A 21,101-nucleotide genomic window follows, 5' to 3' on the forward strand; every position below is an offset into this window, starting at 1 on the left:
ACGTCCTCAGCATTATCTCAAACTATTTACAGTAGAATGGTACATGGATGGCCTACCTGCCTGTCAGCCTTCCATCTCGTGCACAAACTTATCTCGTGCCCTCATTGGTCATGTGCGTGTTTGTGTGTGTTGGAGGAGGGGCTCTGTAAGGAAGTCTGAAGGAAGGGGCAGATTATTTCCGGCTGCCTACTTTCAAATTCTAGCACACTCGAGCTGGTTTCTCCATTCTTACCTAGCCTACCTTTAAGTAGCGAAAAGAAAACAGAGCGTTGAATGAAGGACAGAGGAAATGTTGAGTGAATTATTTTTGAGGTTTAAATAAACCTTTCAGCAGCATGACTATTCATCATCAATCATGAGTTACAGATGTGAGGAACTGAAATGCATAAACATAATGAGTCAAAGAATCCAGGTGTTTAATACGTCTATATGCTGCCTTGAGTGCGACCAACATGTTATTAAAGCAAATTATTTTCCATGCTCTTTAATGGATGAGAGAAAATTCTAGGTTGTTTTTTTTCACAGCACTAATAAGGCTTTCAGTGAGATCATTACGCCAAAACAGCTCTATCCTCGCCTTTTACATTTGTTTCCTCTTCCCCACAAAATAATCTCCAAAACCATCTGCGCTGGGAGTACAATTACATGTTGCCCAGCTCCATTTTTCTGTCATCCAAACCTGTCTTTAGGTCCCTCTGTCTATCCGTCCTCAAAGCTCCTATTAAAAAAAGGAGGGAGCAAAAGCTGGGAGGAAAAAACAGAACACTCAGATGTAAGAGGCTTGTGGACATCTCAAATGCACTCAGAGAGGCCATTAATAAAAATAATTAGCACAGGAGATGGGCGGAAAAATCGGGGGCCGGCTTGGCTGAATCTAATTTCTGTTATTTAATTTATCACAGACTGGGGCAGGAAATCCACCAATCACTCTATTCTGGAAAGACACATACACACATAAATACACACAGAGCCCATCATCAGCCAGAGGGGGCCGGAGGGGTCATTAGTGAGGGAAGAAGATCAGATATCAACAATTCATCTTGGTCAAAATGATTAGAGGGAACCAGGAGGAGGGGGATATATAGGAGGGTGGTTGTGTGCGATGCTGGTTTAACTTACTATTGTGATCTTGGAGTCATTAATCAAATAACAGTGGACACACGCCCACATAACGCTTCTCACACGCAGTTGAGGTTCAGGTTCAGAAAGGTCAAGGTGATTATCTTCACTGTAACTCAAAGAAGTCAGCAGCACACTGCAGCTCGTGCACTTTGTGGCAATACACGCGATATATTCGCATCTTTGCCGGAAAAACCTCTGAATAATTGTGCCTTGCATTAACCTTTCTCATATCTGTTTTCGAGTAAAACCCCAAAAGGATGGGCAAAACGTGGCAGCGGAGGATTGGGGTGATGAAGATCCATACGAAAGGTAGCCAATAGCTAGAGATACATTTGTAACTCTCTAATACCCAATTCAGAAAAAGATATTATGATGTGGCTTGCCGATAAAGTAGAATTGTTCAACATTAGAAAAAGTGGATATAGCATTCCAATATGTCGTCCGATTTGGTATGTTGACCCTAACTCACTGCCAGAATACTCTTTAATCAATTTTCAGGCTCAACTCGAGACTTTCTACAGGCATACTAGTTGAAAGCAGGCACAATACAGACCATCACTAGCCAAGCCAGCATACTTCCCATTGTAAAGACATTTAAACAATTACCCAAGTACGAGTGCAGCAAGAGAGAACTAAATTGTGTATCAATTAGACAGGCACTAAAACTGAAGCCACAACAGCTGTCTGAATATCATTGCCTGAGTTCAAACCCACATCTTGCTTCTGCCCCAGTATCAAAAGTTAATAAAACAGCATCACATCGGTCGAATTCATACATCCCATCATCTCAATGTGCTTTAAAGGCACACACAAGAAAGCATCTCCAGTGCCAGTCTAAGCTCTCTAAGCTCGAAAGAAAACACCAAAGGACTACCAGGCAGAAGGCTTGTTCGTCTCTTATCTCAGTAGTTCCTTTGAGCAATTTTCAGCGAGCTTATCATCCAGACAACAGCAAGTTAAAACACAAACAACTGAAGCATTATCAAACACAAAACTATCAAAAGCATAGGCTACTTGTGCCCTTTAGTTTAAAGAAATATAAACTAACCTTCAGTAGCAGATGTATGACTCCAGCAAGCATTTCATGTTAAGTATTTAAGTATTTCATAGTCCCTTTTTTGATTTAGAATATGGTATTCATTCAGACACTGAATACCATAAACAGGCAAACCCTAGCTTGTGAACGTTGTTCATTACAGAACTTATCTGGATAACAAGTAAGCATACCTTAAAATGAGACTCAAGCAAATATGTTTTTATCATACTTGGATCAGTGTTTTGAGCACAGTGGGTAATTTGTCATTTTGGGGTAAGGTGATCAGAAATAAAATGATAGAAATAACCTCAGATTGTGTTATATTGGGTATCTTGAAAAAATAAAAAGCACCCAGAAGCAATAGTTTGGTACTGGAACTCCCAGGGTACACATACACACAAAACCACATACAAAAACACAGACAAAGACTGCCACACAAGGAATCGAATAATTCATGCGAGCATAACAAGTCAGCATGGCAATTCCTGACGCTTCCGTACTGAAATGCTCCAACGTTGCATTGCACTGCAGGTGATAAAAGACTCAAATATTCTGCACAACATATGGCAGAGTGGAATCAAGCAGAGGAGGGAGTGTAAACACAATACAGGGGAGATGGTGCTAGAGGGATAGCAAGACTGTACGCTGGGAAGGAAAACAGCATGTATGTCTCCTGTTAGACAACATAAATAGATTAAATCCACAGACTCAAACAAACGCATAGAAATCCTGCCAGGAGCAGTCATCGTATGCGACACATACTTCTGAAACAATATTTAACGTCTCAAACATGAAGCCAGATAAAGACAGCATCCTCTCTGTTTGAAGCGTTGCTGCCGCCTTGTATTAGAACATTTAGATAGACTATAATATAAACTGCACTAAAGAGATCTAGTGAACAATACTTTATTCCGTGTGAAACTTTGCAATAATATTTTTACTGTTTGCAGGTCTCATGAGGGGGGCGGGTCGTAAAATGGAATGAGCTCTGAATCATGGTAGTGACTGCGGATAATAACGTTATGGTAATAATGTCGGAGATTGAGTGCAACAATGGGACAGTGATTGAAAGTATCCTACCGTGGTCTGTGATTTTACAAGACACAAGATACAGCTCCTTCAGACTTCTCCCCTCCTTGGCGATGATTTCCACACACCTACAGAGAAACAGAGAGAAAGAACAAATGTTTAGAGGGCCACCTGAGGCAGTTGTGTTTTGTTTTGTATATTGTGTTTCATATTTGCTTGAAGGCGCTTTTGACGTGACTCAAAAACTGCAAAATGCATGAACACACCCAGCAGCTTTATTTCTCTTAAACTCTCTCGGTTGCACACACACGGTTACTCAAAATAAAGGTTAAACAGTATAGCTGCGGGGTCAACCGCTCGAGTATTCTGCCTCTGCTACTTTAACACATACATTCATAATTAAACACCTGATCTGATTAGAGAAGTATGCACTAACGCAGCATGGTTATACGCGTGATTTTGTGCATGTGAGCGCATGCACAGACACATATAGAGTGAGCATGCTCACTTCAAAGAGGGATATCTGCATTCAGCCCGTGCCTGAGCCCAAAGGACCTACAGATTGTGTGTGTGTGTATATGTGTGTGTCTGTGTATATGTGTGTGAGTGTGAGTGTGAGTGTGAGTGTGTGTGTGTGTGTGTGTGTGTGTGTGTGTGTGTGTGTGTGTGTGTGTGTGTGTGTGTGTGTGTGTGTGTGTGTGTGTGTGTGTGTGTGTGTGTGTGTGTGTGTGTGTGTGTGTGTGACTGGGGGGGAGATCCGGAGAATTCACTAAGGGGGGCCGGGAGGAAGATCAGAGTATCTGTATCAAATGATTCTCTTTAAATGCCTCTAATGAGAGGAGGGTGTGCAACAACTAGAATTTGATCAACGCATTTGACCTATTAACCTTCAGGATGAAATGTTTTGATCTTCATGCTGGTGTTCTATCATGAATATGTATGAGACACACACAAATGCACACACACACTGTACAGCTCTTGAATGTGAAGGCAGAGGTGTAGAAAAAGTGATGTCGAGCTGTCTTCTATCATTGAGCCTCATGTCAAAGTGAAACAGGGAACAATATAGCGTACTGTGCTCAAACACTTCCACACCATATGATTGACAGCTGGGGTGATTCTGAAATGCATTACTCATATGCACTTTCTGCACACTGTGTGCTGTGTTGGCTAATCTCACTGAAGGCCAAGTGTGATGTGTGAGGACTTGTTGCTAGAAAATGAGCTTCTTTTCTTTCATGTTTTTTATTTAATGTCACATTCTCACTACTGTATCTAGAAGACAGAAGTGAAAATAGGATGAAGATCAATAGGGAATACAGTACAGTGGCATCTTATTTTTGAACAAAGCAGGATCTGTATGCTTGTGTGATTTTCTCCAGGCAGGATTCGTTTAAGGGCACACAATTTGTGGATGTCACTTGATGTGTGACATATCACACCGTGGGATCAAGAAGGAAAAGCTGGCAGTGAGAGGAAAGTTAAAATGTGTGTCATATTTCTAAAATCCTTATTTGTGAGAGGAGCAAAAGCTGTCAAAATGTGCACTGGCCTATCTGCTTTAGTTCACTGGGCTGAATCTTCATATTTCACCTTTTTCTATTACATTATTGTTGTGCTAGCCCTGCATGCCTCTCCATGTTATCAGGTTGTTTTTTTCCGATCTTTTCATTGTCCCTCCCACCTTTCCCTGTTTAATTGTTCTCTTATTCTCCAGGACTCTAGTTCCATCCTGACCTTTTCTATTTTTCTATCTTCCACAATTTCTCTCTCTCAGGCACACTCTGAGATGGTGATGAGAAAAGCTTTCTTGAAAATAGAAAGATACCTGTTGCAATTGGTCATTCCTGAACCTAAGTTGCGCTGGGGGCCGCCTTAGATTAGATTCAGTTGGGCCAGCAGGATCACAATATCATGCTTTGCGTCTTGGGGCTATGGTATTAAAGCTGCTGAGTGAATCAATGAATGCACTGGGGAGGGGGGGGGGGGAAACAGATAAAACGAAAGTAGTGATTCAGGGATGCAGCCACGAAGGGCGGAGAGCATCCTCTGGGAGCTTGTTACACTGTGTCCGGGTCCCCAGTGTCAGGGCAAAAGCAATTAGATCAGACATCAATGAATGAGAGAGGGAGTGAGGAGAGATGGAAAGCAAGTACAGCAGGAAACAGAGTGAGTAGAAATCTCTATACAGTAGCTAGGGGTTGGATGAAGACAGAAGGGGTACCATCATGGGAGGCGGAGAGCTAAGAAAGCAAGGGAGGAAAAAAAAGAAGGAGTAAGAGGCCATTCAAAAGGCCGGATAAAGTAAAATGAGGACTGTGGAGACAGCAGAGGAGACAAGAGGCCGCAGCAGAGGTGTAGGATGTGATGGCTTAGGCATGGATCACGCCACATTAAAGGCCTTCAGAAAGCAACAAGCCTCCACCCAGCTTCTCTCATACCCCACAAAGCTCAGCTGACATGAATTAGTGATCTGCTCGCTTTCCATAATGTACAGAGCCTGTAACAAAAGCCATAGTTGGACACGGTGTGCATACTGAACATTTCGATTGAGGCGATGCTACAGAAGATAATGTTGAGAGGAGGACATTAGGATGCAAAGTAGTAGGGTGGGTGAGATGGAGAAGCCAATGGTGGTGCTGAAGAAGGACTGAGCAGAGAAGGATGAAGAAAATAATGAGGAAATAGAGTGCCACGGTGACGCGTCCTAAAACCCGGACGTAAATTAGCATTTTTACCACTTCCGATTCCTTCGACAAAAAGCAATGCAATTTCTCCATAGGGTTTTGGAAAATAGCTGGAAATAAGGTCTGTGTTTGACACAAATTGAAGAGACAGATCACGTTTTGTTCTACGACATTAAATACATCAGCAGTGACCCCACTGGTGATTTTTGAAGAGTTTACGTGTCTGAAAAACGATGGTTGTTAACAAGTTGCTGAATAGGACTACAGAAGTTGTCTAGGCCGTTTAACGTCATTACACCGAACACGTAAATACTCCCGCTAAGTTGGTTTGCCCTGTTCTGCTTGAAAGCAAGTACCTGCCTCCTGCAAACTGTTCAAACAAACGCTTCAACTTGTACCATTTAGAATCTGTATTTTTTAATATGGATCTTAAGTCGGCGTGACGTTGAAGCAGCGACCCTGCTCTAGTTAGTTTATAGCATAACGTTAGCATTTTGCTTCTGGCGACAAGATTTATGATTTGAAAATTATAAAAGTAGGGTAGACATGTGGATATTATCCGGCTGAACAAAACGTGATCCATCTCTTAAATGTGTGTCAACCACAGACCTTATTTCCAGCTATTTTCCAAAATCCTATGGAGACATTAGAGGTTTCTCAATACTCAAATTTCCCCTACTCGACTCCTCGACTCCTCGGTCCTCCGGTAGTGACCCGGAAATGAATTTCAGCGCGCCATGTTGAAGGACATCTAATTTCTCTAAATGCACTTCGAGGACTTAGCATCGAGGAGGCTCTCTGGAGGAGCTCTAACCGAGGAGACACTGATGGGTCCTCCACGGATGCATTTCCGGGAACGGTGGAGGCGTGACGCACGGCCGGACTTATCTCAGCCAATGACAGCTCTGCATGCATCCCTTGAATATTATTTTAGTAACTGCTTTCATCACGACGCGATGTTTACAGTGAGAACAGCTGTGAGGTCCGTGCAGAAAGCAGAGCAGTGTGTAAAATATATATCACTCAGTATAACAGGCCTACATTACTTTCTGTATTTGTATGCTGTAGTTTAGTAGATATCTACAAACAAAGAGTCGATATTTTTCTAAGACCATTTAGTGCTTCACATAATAAAATACACCCCGGCTGTAGCCTGATTATGCTTTAGGAGCTGTAGGTGTGTGTGTTGTACAGTGCGTAGATGCGGCGGACAGACGGGTCTCAGTTGGTTTGGTGTCCTGGGGGGGGGGGGATATATCCAGTCTCTGATTGTGTTACGTTATTATGAGAGTGCTCTCATACTTGTTTGATTCTGAAATTGTATATATTTATATAAATATATGTGTGTGTATCCGCATCTGTAGCCTGGTATTGTCTCATTATACCCCACTCTCAATGAATTAAAAGTAAATATATATAAGTCGTCATGAACACATCTGTCCATCAGAGTGCTGCTGTGCCTCCTGTCATCATTAATGGACGTCTCTTTAAAATGACCGCTCAGAGGAGAGGAGTTCTCATTTCTCTAACTGCCTGCTGCTTCCACTCCTCTCTCCTCGGTTCCCCTCCGGAAATGTTAGTATTGAGAAACCTCTATTGCATTCATTTTCGTCTAAGGAACCGGAAGGAGTTTACTTCCAGGTTTTAGGACGCGTCATTGTGGCGCTCTATATATTGTAGTTTTAGGAGAGAAAAATGTTTTTAAAATGAAAAAGCAAGAGAATAAATAGGAGGCACGCTGAAGTTCTCAAATGGAGAATTTGAACAAATGAAGAGACAGGTTGATGATGATGGGGATTCAATGTGAGATTCAAGAATAGAAATTAGTCGGAGAAAGAAAATAGGGGACTTGTCCGCAGAGAATAAGGAAACAGTGAAAATAAGGAGTGTAGTGTAAAGACGCTAAGTGGAAGAGACGACGAGGCAGAAAGTGCAAGATGACTAAAATGAAGGGGAAGTGCCGGGGAAGGTTGATTATTATATTTTGAACAAAAAGGTACAAATGAGCTTCAAAAGATGAGGAGGGAAATTATGATGGACAGTGGATAAGGTAAGAAAGTCAGTCAAGTCGTTTCTGCTACCATATAAGGCAAAGGATGCTCCTGTAAATAAAATGTGATACATCAAAGTCAGAGAAAGCATTTTGTTATGTAGCTAACTGAAATACATCTCATGGCTCCTTTTTCAAATAAAAGACAATAAAAGAGTCCCTATAACTGATCTAAGGTCTAATGTTGAAGCGATTATTGCAGCAGCAGGCGGAGAGAGAGCCAGTAGGGGTCAGTGTGTGTTTGGCTTCCTGTCACTATGCTGTCGGCACAGCTAGAGGTACACAATCAAACTGTCACTCCTCTATCTGATCCTTACGGGGCGATACAAACAAATATACTCTAGTACTCTAGATCATGGGTGTTAAACTCAAGGCCTGTGGGCCAAAACCGGCCCGCGACCTCATTTTATATGGCCCGCAAGAGCTTGCAAAGAATACAATATATAATACAATTGGTGCAATTGTTGAATATTTGCTTTCAAATATTTGCCCTATCGACTTCTGCTTTCAGACGTAGTTATTTATGAAGTTATTACCAGAACTGACAATAATCCAATGCAGAGCCAATAATATAATACATTATTTAATATGTATTATAGTTATATATGTATATTTATATAGTCTTTAAGTTACAACCGGCCCTTTGAGTGCAACCATAATGCTAATGTGGCCCGCGATTAAATTGAGTTTGACACCCCTGATATAGACTCTAGTCAAGGATTTGGGGGAATTTTACTTCCTTTAAATCATACAGACATTTTGTATCTAAATTGAATTACTGGAGCCACACAACTGGACCTCATGGACTTAACAACGAAAAATATTATTTATTTAATTGTGTTTCCTTGGCAGCCAGCTGATGGAGCCTGCCAAAGAATAGAGCCTTTGTTTGACTCCACTCTGAAGAAAAGTAGGCCCTAACAGATATGTTTATTTGTCTTGCAAGGCAGAGAAGGCTTTCACTTAATAACCATAGAAACCTTTTGCAGAGTACTTATAACAGGAAGTAACACTCTAAAGAGATGCAGGTGCTGTTATGTATTTTCATAGCAGGAGAGAGAATATAAAACTGTAATCTGTGCTTCTCATACATAATTGCTTTTTCCTTGGAGTTTTTAAGAAGAAAACTCAATTATGTTGCTTTGAAACCATGGTAACTACATCAGCGCTAATTTATCTTGTGATTAACGAAAGCATTTTTCTGAGTTTTTTACATGCAAATGAAGCCTGATGGTATGACAAGCTAAGTAGTGTCGCTGCAAGGCAGAAATGCCACTGATGTATTTTAAACATTCATTTTTATTTCCAAGGAATGCATTTGATCTTTGACCAATATTTTTCTCCATACAATGTATTCACTTTCCATAAAGGATTTCAAGTCAGAAAGTGGCTCCATTAAAAACGAGTTCCTTAACAATTGCCAATAAAATGAACATGGGTCATCTTATTAGCATTTTATTTATGCACTGAATATCATCATTGTAAATATATTTGCTTTTTCAGAGAAGCTCTTGAAAAATGAAACTCGGAAATACTTTAAGACCTCTATTAATCTGTTAAACTGAACGTTAGAAGAATATACTTTCTGGTCTGGGCCAAGGGCCATATACATATATTCCTCTTTATACAGCAAGGAGACAAACTTTACTGTACACACTCTGTAACATGGCTTTTAGGGACTTTTACAGCCTTAACCAATGTTTTCGAAGAAAAAGGGGATTAGCACTTGAAAATAATCGACCAACCAGCAAAATACTGCTTCGTTCTATACCGTGCTCAAAGCTGCACAATAGGACAATTGCTCTTTAACTGTATTTTCTCAGAGTGTGTGTTTTACAGTGTACAACCGGAGGTTAAACCTGGACAAAGCCTAGTGATCATGCCTTAATCCCAGCTCACTGTAGGATCAACACTATTCTCTTCTATGATCCTTTTGTCATGGTCTCGCTTACATTTCGAAAATGTTTAATGCTTATTTAAGATTTATAGAGTGCACTGTGTGCCGTGTTATTTTCCATTTGTGTTTATTTTATTAATTAGTGTTTTTTGACTGGCATCCTGTAAATCTAAATATCAAAACTCCAGAGTAATTATTAGTGTGTTCAACATCAAATATGCCATTGGCATCACATCTATTAACATAAATCAATTAAGATACAATGTGTTTTCATTCTTGAGCAGCATTAATATTTGAGAACCCTGCTCCTTGTCATATTGCATTATGGCCGGTTTAAAATGTGTTTTCTTTTGGTTAATAAAATGCTCTCTGCAGAGCATAGGACATTTCCAACCAACTAACTAGACAATGCCATGCACGGCAAACTGGAATTAGTCTAAGGCTCAACAAGGATTTGTGGGACATAACGAAGGACAAAGGGAGTAAAGTGTTTATGTGTGTGTCATTACGCAGAGTGTGTTTCTTGTGCTTCTGAAATGCGTGTCTCAGAGGTGAAGCTAATCTTCTTTTATGCAGCACAGCCAGAGGTATCCAAGCAGACAGGCAACAAGAGGAAGAATAGCAACAATACTTGAGAGAAACAGAGGTCCATGTTTATCACAAAGACTGCAGACAGTCTTCCAACCAAACAACATGTGTAGCGCTTCTCTTTAGCCAATCACAATGGAGCAGGAACAAAGAGGCTTCTGGGAGAATGGCTGTAGGTAGGTACACTAGCACAGCGCTGACCAACTCAAGGCCTCTTCTCATCCCGCTCCTCAAACGGCCCACAATTACACGGCTGTCTGGCCACACAAAAGGAGCAGGGACATAGAAATGGATGATTTTTGAGAGAAGAGGGCAGAAAGAAAGAAAGTAAGCATGAAATGTATAAAGAAAAGCGGTGGAAGGGAGAGGTTGAATACATAAAAGAAGGGGGAGGAGGGGGAGGCAGCATTGGTGGTGACAGACGAGACTTCAGACTTCCACGGCTGTCTTTAGACTTAATGAAATGGAAGGGCGGAGCAGCAAAGAGGAGGAGAGCAAGGAAAGACGGGGGTTTATACTTCTGAGGAGAACGCTCTCGCAAAATGATTCTTGCTGTACATTTTATTTTTATCACCCATAAATGCATACACAAGTGTAAGGAAGCAGAGTTCTGCTTCCTCAGAGGATGCGCACTACTGAGTATCTGGAATCTTCCGGGGAAAAAAACGTACAGAGCGTTTTCATTGGGCTAATATAAGTGGAAATAAAAATATCCAATACCTCAAAAGAGCCATTCAATAAGCAAATACTTAAGCAACCATCTTAAAATGGAGCAATACAGGTTTTATAGAATGAGAGGGAACACGTTCATTGCTTCTGAAATTGCTGACCCTCTGATAATATGTGCAGACTTGTACAAGTGTTCTGTTGCTGACTTGGGAAACAATTCAAATGGTGTTCTCAACAAAGTATCAGTAAAGAGATTGTTCATTACTTTGTTTGTTTCTTATATTTAAGAAACCTAATTTCTCGTAGGACCCACAGATCTCATCTTATCTGATCGAATGATTTAGCATTTAAGAATATTTCCTATGTAACATTAATAAATACAAAATAGAACGTCTGTCGCTTCTCTATGATTCAACATTCATGCTTTCATTGTCTTTATATTACATATATTTCAAGATGGGCTGGATTGCAAAATACATTATAAAATATAGAAAAATTGCGAATACAAAGTTACAGTAAAAACAAGAAAATGTACATGTTAGAAAAAAGTAAGACTTACAGACGTAGCTCTTTTACTGTAACTGTGACAGAGTACACAGCCATATCGCTTATGTGTTTATTGTTATGCTGATACAATCAAAGTTATTTTATTATCAATCCAGAAGCAGATGCTGTTAGCTACATGTTATATCCCTTGCTGTTGTAGCTGTGTACAGTATGTGTGTGTGTGTGTGTGTGCGTGCGTGCGTGCGTGCGTGCGTGCGTGCGTGCGTGCGTGTGTGCGTTTGTGAGAGAGCGGGTGAGTGTTCCAGTGGTCTGAATCAGGGTCTGCTTCGGCAATTAGGAACTGGATGATTTCCCAGGCTAGGCTGCCGTACCCATGCTCAAAATGAGAATCACATTCCTATTGTGCTCCACCACCGTTAATCATGTTTTCAAACGACTTTGCAAAACGGCAGGGCCTTCCAGCAGCTTGTCATCAGGCTGCTTAAAAATGTGCCGATGGGGTCATAACTGGAGCCATAAATGCCCCTCTTCCTCGACTTTCCTGTCCAACCTGTCTTTCTTTTGTTGGTCTGGGAATGAGAGGCGAGCCTGAATGAACACACTTTTTAGGTTGATGCAGCCAACGGAAAGTAGGCCCTTATATGTGCCTCTGTCTCCTCTCATCTTCAGTAATGGTTGGCTTCCTTAAATGCTCGAAGCATTTTCTCCAGCTGTAAGCATAGTGTAATTGAAGGGCAAAACACTTACAGTACTCCACAAATGGCAAAAGTTTCAATACAGAAACAGCAGGATCTCTACCCACAGCAAATGGCCATTTACGGTGCGAGATATAAAAGGTATACATTACAGGATATTGAATTCAAAAGTGCAGAAGACTTCTGAAGATATTTCAAAATACGCATGTTCAGCTTTAAACCCCTGGCTGATAGTATATGCACCATCAGCCAATATTTTCACTATCTCCAAAAACAAGTGTCCCTCACAAACCATCTGATTTGTCCATCAAAAGCCAGGGGTAAAAGCCAACTAAGCACTTTGTAAGGTTAAGTGGCAGTTATTCACTTTAAGCTCATCGAAATGGACAGCCTGTTGCCTTGCCAACGCTGATGGGCCTCCGTGATGCACATGCACAAGAGCATTTTAAAGCACCTCTTAGGTTGCCAGAGGAAAACAAACTGGCCTGACATCGCTCACACGTGGCTCTCTGATAGCTCTCCACTCTGCCTATAAAGCTCCTTCCTCTGTTGCACCTTAGCAACTCCCTCGAGGACATGCAAGTGAGATACTGACCTGCAAATGAACAACTGGGTTCTATAAAGCAATGCCATGCCCCTATCTACCTCCTCGGTCAACCCACTGCAGCCATAACACAATAAATAACTCAGGAGAAGATGAGCACTGCTCCGTGGCAGATGGCGATAACACTTACAGCCTTAGGACTGTGTGTGTGTGTGTGTGTGTGTGTGTGTGTGTGTGTGTGTGTGTGTGTGTGTGTGTGTGTGTGTGTGTTGGTGTGTGTTGGTGTGTGTGTGTGTGTGTGCGTGCGTGCGTGCGTGCGTGCGTGCGTGCGTGCGTGCGTGCGTGCGTGCGTGCGTGCGTGTGTTCGTCAGCTCATGTGAGACGAACAGTTAGGTCATAGATGGTTGCCCATGATAAATGTCCCTGTGGGGAATAAAGGCAGTGGACATAGCTGCTTTCTTGGTGTCCATCGGATTTCTAAAAAAAGTAATCAGGCATAGCAGGGGAAAAAAATTGTTTTTATTTTGTAAAATTAACTACAGAAAACGTTGTATATACAGTACAGTGTAACATTGTTATCACAAGATAAAATAACCTCTATTTGGGTTTCACTAAGATGTAAAATCCTTATAAAGCCAATTCTTGATATACTGTAGTTCAGACATGTAATTATGTTTGTGTCAAACAAGTACAAACATCTGCCAGTGCAGCACTTTTCCATTTTCTTAAACATTATTTCCATTTAACTTTAAGGTGAAAGTAAAAACAGACTATAGAAAACGAGAAGGAAAGAGGGATATGACCTTCAGCAAACATGTAGGTATACTGCATGTTAACTACGAGGTTACCAAGATGCACTTATGCAGTGTGTGTAACATTTCTAAAAAAGCTATGTAAAGCAGTTGTTTGTAGTGAAAACACATTCTTACTCTGCTGTCAAGTTTCCTAATTTGTTGTAGCTTTGCTGTAAGCTTTTTCAGTACTCAATTATTAACAGAAACTGTGGATAAAACTAAATAATCAGTTTTGTTTATTTTAAAACAGGCATTTATTCCTCTGAAATGCTGTCATAAATAAACACTATACCACTTAATTATAAATGTGATTTCTACAGTGCCGAAAACACAGTTAATAACTAGCAGCACATAACAGATTTTTGTCTTAGAGACCAAAGAAACGGCCAGTCTGACTGTGATCAATTGAGCTGAGCATGTCCCTCAGGGCTGTAAATTGTAACTCTTCTGCTCCGTGTGCACATACAGAGAGGGGTGAACTACCCAATGTTTACCAATAGGCCTGACACAATGGCACACGCTAACACACAGTGTACACCCTCCGCCCACTCAGCCATGGCTAATTGCTCTGCACTTTGATTACTTCCATCTATTTTAATGAGAGCTTACCAACACACTCTCCCCTGCCCGCTTTCTCTGTCAAACACACATGCAAACACCGGTACACACATGCAGGAGAGTGTGCATGCCACTTTGATGCGCATACACACACGGAAAGGAGAGGAGAACAATACTATGTTCCATGTTTGTCCCGGTGGCAGGAAATTGCCGGGTGTTCATTAGGCTAATGGATATGAAGAGGAAGGGAGAAGGGGATGAAGATAGAACGGGGGAGGACAGGATGAGAGGGTGGGAGGCCTCTGAATTATACTACAACATATTCCGTAAAATGGCCCAACAAGTCATATTGCAGCGTGTAATTTCCTTGCTGCTATGGTAGAGCAAGAGTGCATCAATTACATAGACTGGCTTTAATTACGCTGAATCTGCCTAATAAGGCAGCTGCTGTTGAGAACCAATGAGCTGTTGCGTTTCTGGTGCTGCTGCCCCTGCAGCTTGCTGAATGGACTCGGCTTCATTGGAGTCACTGGTGTACCAGCACACACACCAGGCTGACAAAGCCTAATCAATGGACTCACACTGTTCTAAAGACTCAGGGAGAAGAGAAACATTAGACACCCAACTGGACGGAGCTGCTGATCGATGGTGGAACTGTGTGCTTTGAGTGTGGCTTCTGTCATCCTTTTTATTTTCCTTCGCACACTTATGTCACTCAGGCTGTACAGACTCTTTTCCTCAAAAACATTATACTTTATATTTCTTTCCCGAGTGAAATGACAAGTGTGCTTCAAAACAAAAACATGAGCCAAATGTACAGAGAGTCAAAGAAAATGAGGGAGACCACAAAAAAAATCAAAGGAGAAAGGAGGAGTGCGAAAGGAAAGAGAGCATTAAAAGGGATGAAGCGCGACAACCGCACTACAACCACAACTATGCCAGATCACATGGTCACATTCTGTCTCATCGCTTTACGAGACGCTAGGTCGTCCATGAAACTAGTTCAGCATGTCTAGTATAACAATCATCAATAACACACACACACACACACACACACACACACACACACACACACACACACACACACACACACACACACACACACACACACACACACACACACACACACACACACACACACACACACACACACACACACACACACACACACACACACACACACACACACACACACAGTTTGAAAATGTTGGAAAACAGAGCTCCAAATACTGCCAGGATGAGGTCAGAGCACTGTGGAGAAAAGCCAACTAGAAAAGGTGAATATGTGTGCGTGTATCCAAGGTTTTGAATGTATCCACATGTAATAAAAACTCTGATCGTTACAGTTTGAATGACCCTGTAGATGCCCCTCATCCTAGCAACAATCATTCCTGACCCTTGACTTCTGACGCCCTAGTCACCATAGCAACAGGAGACAAACTTTAACAACCTAAAGAGGTGCCATTGTCTAAAAAAAACTTTAATTTCAAGAAAGGCTTGGAATTCCTGGAACTATTACTACCGTTCCTCTCACCTCATGTTTGCACCTGAGGATACTGGATATTATCATTTAGCATATTCCCATGGTGGTGTTATCATATTACTGAAGTATCACACCTTACCAATAAGCACTACAAATACAATTCCCACATGGAATCTATATAATCTGTAGCAGAGGGCTCTAGCTTCTAATCCAATTGTTACCTCAACAGGGACGAGAAAGAGCCTAATGAGAAACTGCTGGCTAAATAACCCTGATGGTAATAACAGTGGGAGCATCTCTCAGTTCAGGCGTTTGACTCTGGTGACACACAGCCATTAGGTATTCATGAAAACAGATGTTGCTTGCCTTGCCAGCTCATTGGCCCAAACACCCCTTGAAAAAGCCAGAATCCGAAATTAATTCCCCAACGGAACAAACTGTTTGATAGAATGCCAAAAAAAAGTGAGGAGATTTCATGCTATAGGAGAAGGACAAGGAGGAGGGGGACGGACCAAGGATAAGAGGAGGGGTAAGAAAGAAAGGGAGAGAGAAGTGTGGTTTATCCCCCTTGAAGTTGCTGTCTTCTCTCATAATGCCTCTTCATCACCAAACCTTATTTCTTTCTCCTCATGTCCAAAGATGCCATCTATAGCATGGGCTGAAGAAACTAAATCCTATTAGCCTGACAGCAAAGTGAATTTGTTGAAGCAGTCTCAAGCAGGCGACGCTCCAGTGGCTTATCACTGGCTAAGCAGACAGAGCTTAGGCAAGAGGAGGATGCAGGAGAATGGGTGAGGAGACAGACAGACAGACGAGGGGGGGGGGGGGGGTCCAGGGGAGTTTAGGTGTTTTAATATACAGTACTCAATAAGTAGGTCTGTATAAGTAGGGTTCATTATTATATTTATTATCCCCTCACTACTCCTCCCAAAAATATGGAAATGTTGCCTTTAATTCAGATTTTTTTTTTTTTTAAATACTTTTGATATATTTGATTCTTCCCCCCTATTTCGACTATATATATATATATATATATATATGTATATTATAATCTGCGACCCTTTTGTACTTTCCTCCCATTTTAAGGATACTTTCTGAAATCTTAATGTCAGGTGCAGTCCACTTACTTTGCACTGGATCAAAAGTCTGACATGAAATGTGAATAACAATATCTTTAAACTCAATTGTTACTCCCAGTAAAATCCCGAAACGATCAAAATGGTCAAAAGATAATTTTCTACTTTGGTGGAAAATATTATTTTCCATACTTTTGTACTGCAAAGGCACATTGAACAAAATAACTAAATAGGTATATAATCCTCACCCTTACTTTAAAGAGTACCAATCACTATTGTAGGGGATAACCACTCGCTCTTTTGTCTGTTGCTGTTTTGGCTCCATCTGTGTTTTTGTATAAGAGTGAATGGCGATGAGCTGTACATTTACCTGAAGACATGAGGAACAAGGATGAAACCTTAGACGATCGGGAACCACACATGCAGCCTTTGTTCACTATCTTTTCAAAGAACTATGGACATTAAATTCATCATCCTTACAAAGATTTTCTATTTAGAGCACTGCAGTGAATTGACCATGGCTGGCGGTTTGTAGAGACAGAGGGAAGAAAGCAGAGAAGAAGAAGAACGGGATTTAATAGACAGTGTTGTTGATGGATGTGATTATAGCCTCTTCATGCTGCCCATCCATTCCCGATAGATTCCAGATGATAACAGTCCTTGGACCCTCTCTTTCTCTTTCTTCTCTTATCCTGTGCTTTTCACCCCTTTATTTAAACATGCCATCTTTTCTCTTGGTTTTTCCAGCCTTTCTGTTTCTGTTTATCCTCCTTCACTATTTTGTCTGTTCTTTTCTCTCTCCAAACTCTGTGCACTCTCTTTGATTCCTTCCTTCCCATTACACCACCTTCCTCTCACAATCACTTCTACCCGCCTCATGTGCTTTACAGGGTGCCAACAAACCACATCACAAATCTAAGACCTTTTCTCCCCCTAAATATCGCCTCTTCTATCTTTTCTTTCTTTTATGCTTTTACACTGCCTCCCATCCTTGGTCATCATCCCAGTGCGCTTCCTTACAGTTAACGATAGTGTTCACATTTCCTAAGAAGAAATACCCCCCAATGGGTGGTATGTGTTTGCCTCGAAACACATTAGCAGTGATGGCAAAATGCTATGACAAATGACAGGAGATTAACAGTGGGGATCCTGCTGGTCATTCAGCCAGCAGCAGCAGCTCTGGAGTGCGCTCTGCCACAACACTGAGGCTCAGAGTGAAACCAATCTCCAACGCTATACAATATCTGCCTTAATCTTACTCAAGCTCCGCTCATTACACACTCAGCATGGGACGGAGACAAGCAACACAGGGAGCTATGCAGCTGGGTGTGTGCGTTTGCATGTGTGTAGATGCAATGATGTGGTATCGCTATCACTGCAACATGAAGCCACAGTTAAAGGGTGTGTAATACGCCCTGACACTGTACGCAGATCAAGAAGATTTATAGTCCGTATCATCCGCTCCCATAAGAAACAAAACCATAGAGAATGTTAATTTCCACCGTCATAAACAAGCATAATAAGCATTGCACTGGCATGTTAGCATGCCTGTGTAACAATCAACATACTGTGCGAGTCTGCATACATGACATGCATATGCCTGTGTAGCTTCACCATGTGTGTGAACATAAATGTGCACGAGTAAGCGGTTGTGCACATGTCTACTTTTTGCCTCATTACCTCAGTAAAAAAGCTGACTATGCTTCGTTCATCGCTTCCATCATGCGAGGTGAGGTCATCCAGAGAGAATTCAGAAAATCCTAATTGTGCAGAGTGATAATGCACCCACATAAAGACTGACATATTTCAACCAGCAATAATAATTACAGTAATCCAACCACTTTTCAGCACCCTCCAGTACTGAGCTTAGACTCAAGTATGGACGGAGAAAAGGCTATACCAAGAGCTGGAGGGGTAATCTAAAAAGCAGAAGCAAAAATCTGAATAAAAAAGGTTTTTAGCACAAAGACACAAATGTGCGAGAGGAAACCACTTCCTTGCATACATTATTTTCTCTCAAGCTGAAACAACCGTGTACAAATATACACGTGCAGAAACTCAGAGCAGCAGACTGGAGGGTTGGAGTGGTACGGCTCCCAGTCTGCCAGTTAGGTTTTATGTCTCGGCTTTGATACAAATCCACACAGCATGGGAGCTCAATCCACCACCTGAGGTGTGTGTGTGTTAATATAAGTGTGTTTGTGTGTATATATGTGGGTATGAATGTCCAATCCACCACCTGTTTATAAGCGTAGAAAGCCAAACTCCACTCACTTCCAGAGGGTGCACTTGGATGCGTGCGTGCACGTGTACACGTTTTTCCATTTGTGTGGGTTTGCCTGTATGCAAGTGTGTATCTCTGGTTTGTGTACCATTCTGCTTTCCACATGAAGCTGTTCCTCATTAATCAATTTATGGAGGGACAGCTATATGAGCCCAGTCTCTCCTCCACTCCCTCCCAATAGAAGCTCAATTGGCTTCTTTCTTTCTCCAGCTCACTAACCCACCTTCTGGCTAGATCAGGTCATACACAGTAACAAGAAAACCACAATGAGGATCATTGGCCCGGCCGAACACATGCTATGATTATTACATTTTTCAACTAAACTTGTGGGTATATATATTGTTTGAACATTCAAGATATTGTTTTTACTGAAATGTTAACATCATAATTTGTATGCCAAATATTATTTTATAGCAAAGTTTGGGTGAGTGAACTAATGTCTGCATTGAAAGAAGGAATAATCCCATTTTGGTGCCATATTGTATAATTTATGATACATTTTTCCACGGTTCTGGTTCATCAGTTTTTTATAACATTGTGGAATCCTGGCAGCATCAAGGTAAAATGGTAATGAAGTGAGTAAAAAAGACAGGTGGTCAAAAAGAAAATGTATTTTAAAAAAAATGGAGATTGTTGGGCCAATCTGTTTGACCAAATGTCCTCTAGCCTGAACTTTTCTGATGTCTCATGAAACACACAAAGAAGACGTGACAAATGCAGCAGAACAATGGTTTATCTCATATGACATCCCGACAACAAGGAAATAAACATAAGCTGACAGCCAATCAGATCGCCCATCTGTTTGTCTGCCCCACAGTGTTTGGATCGCGCGACAAGTGGTGAAGGAATAATTTCTGTAAGGGACACACCCCAGAGATGGTAAGTAGTGGACCGGGGGTTCGGGTAAGGAAAGAAAGGAAGCAAGAGAGGATGAATCGAGGGGAGGGGAGTGGGCAGCCACATGCCTACTCCAGGCTTTTTGATTGGTGGAGGCCTGCAGGCAGCCAGGCAGGAAGACCAGGAAATGTAATTCAGGGAGGCTGTCTGAATATGACATCTCTGGGAGCTATTCAATCTGCAGCCAAACCCTCAAGTGGCGCCTCGCCTGGCATGGTGGCAGGAAGGTTACTACTGTGAGCTCACTGTCTGTCAACCCCACTACACCCTCTGTGGAGGAACAAATATGACGGCAAAAGAAGAGGAGAGGAGAGGAGAGGAGAGGAGAGGGGGCAACAAAAATACTAGAGTAAAGAGAAATATATTTATATACTGAGAATGTAACTAAAAAGGGTACAGCCAAGATTAAACACGATTTATATTGAGTGGGTGAACACATAGAAGTGAAGGCGGAGGGAATGCCAAGAGACGAAGGCACAATGGGACTGAGTTGAAGCTCCGGAGAATGAATGGAAGATAGACGGAGGAAGGAAAGGCGGAGGTAGTGAGAAAGTGATCCAGGCGCCAGCTGTGATTCTTCTCTGTCAAGCATGGCTCATAGAGAGCAGTGATAATTGACAACAGTGGCTGACGCTGTTCCCCGGACCACTCTATTCATTACAAAAGCAAACAACCTGCCCCGCTTAGTATGCCTTAAGAAATACATTAAGCAACAGCACAAGCTTTGAAGTGGGTCAGATACAGAATGTGAACATGGAGCGGGGTGGAGGGATTAGATTAGGCAATGGTGCGATGGGTCAAAGGTAGTAATGTTCACACAACCTATTTCACATTATTTACTTTCAGTTTGAAAAGGACATTGACTTCAGGAGTTTTAAATTCCATTCAACACAGATGTGTTTTAAAATACATTTAAAATATAGGACTCAAGAAGAATGGAGAATTGGTGTTTTATTTCGACCTTGTATGATTCATATTTGGCACAGACAAATGTAAAAGGCCAGAGCAGTAAGAAATAAATGAAAAACACATTATTTCAGTTTTGTTCATACAGTACCATGCAGGTAATCCAACACAACAACATACTAACAAAAACATATACATATACAAACAAACTGATGTTAATGGGAACAAGTCAAATATGTTTGATGTATCAGCCTTATGTGGCGTTGACAACACCCTCAG

General features: G+C 41.5%; 1 protein-coding gene across 2 annotated transcripts in view; it reads right to left on the bottom strand.

The window, feature by feature from the left end:
* fbxl17 (F-box and leucine-rich repeat protein 17) overlaps nucleotides 1-21,101 on the bottom strand; it is a 206,216-nt gene that overhangs the window by 58,828 nt on the left and 126,287 nt on the right. For both annotated transcript variants that reach the window (XM_079686436.1, XM_079686437.1), the window contains exon 9: nucleotides 3,239-3,315. In XM_079686436.1, the coding sequence (XP_079542562.1) occupies nucleotides 3,239-3,315 (77 nt within the window). The remainder of the gene's footprint in view (nucleotides 1-3,238; nucleotides 3,316-21,101) is intronic.

The sequence above is a fragment of the Notothenia rossii genome, assembly GCF_949606895.1.
Source record: "Notothenia rossii genome assembly, chromosome: 6".
NCBI classification, from domain to species: Eukaryota; Metazoa; Chordata; class Actinopteri; order Perciformes; family Nototheniidae; genus Notothenia; species Notothenia rossii.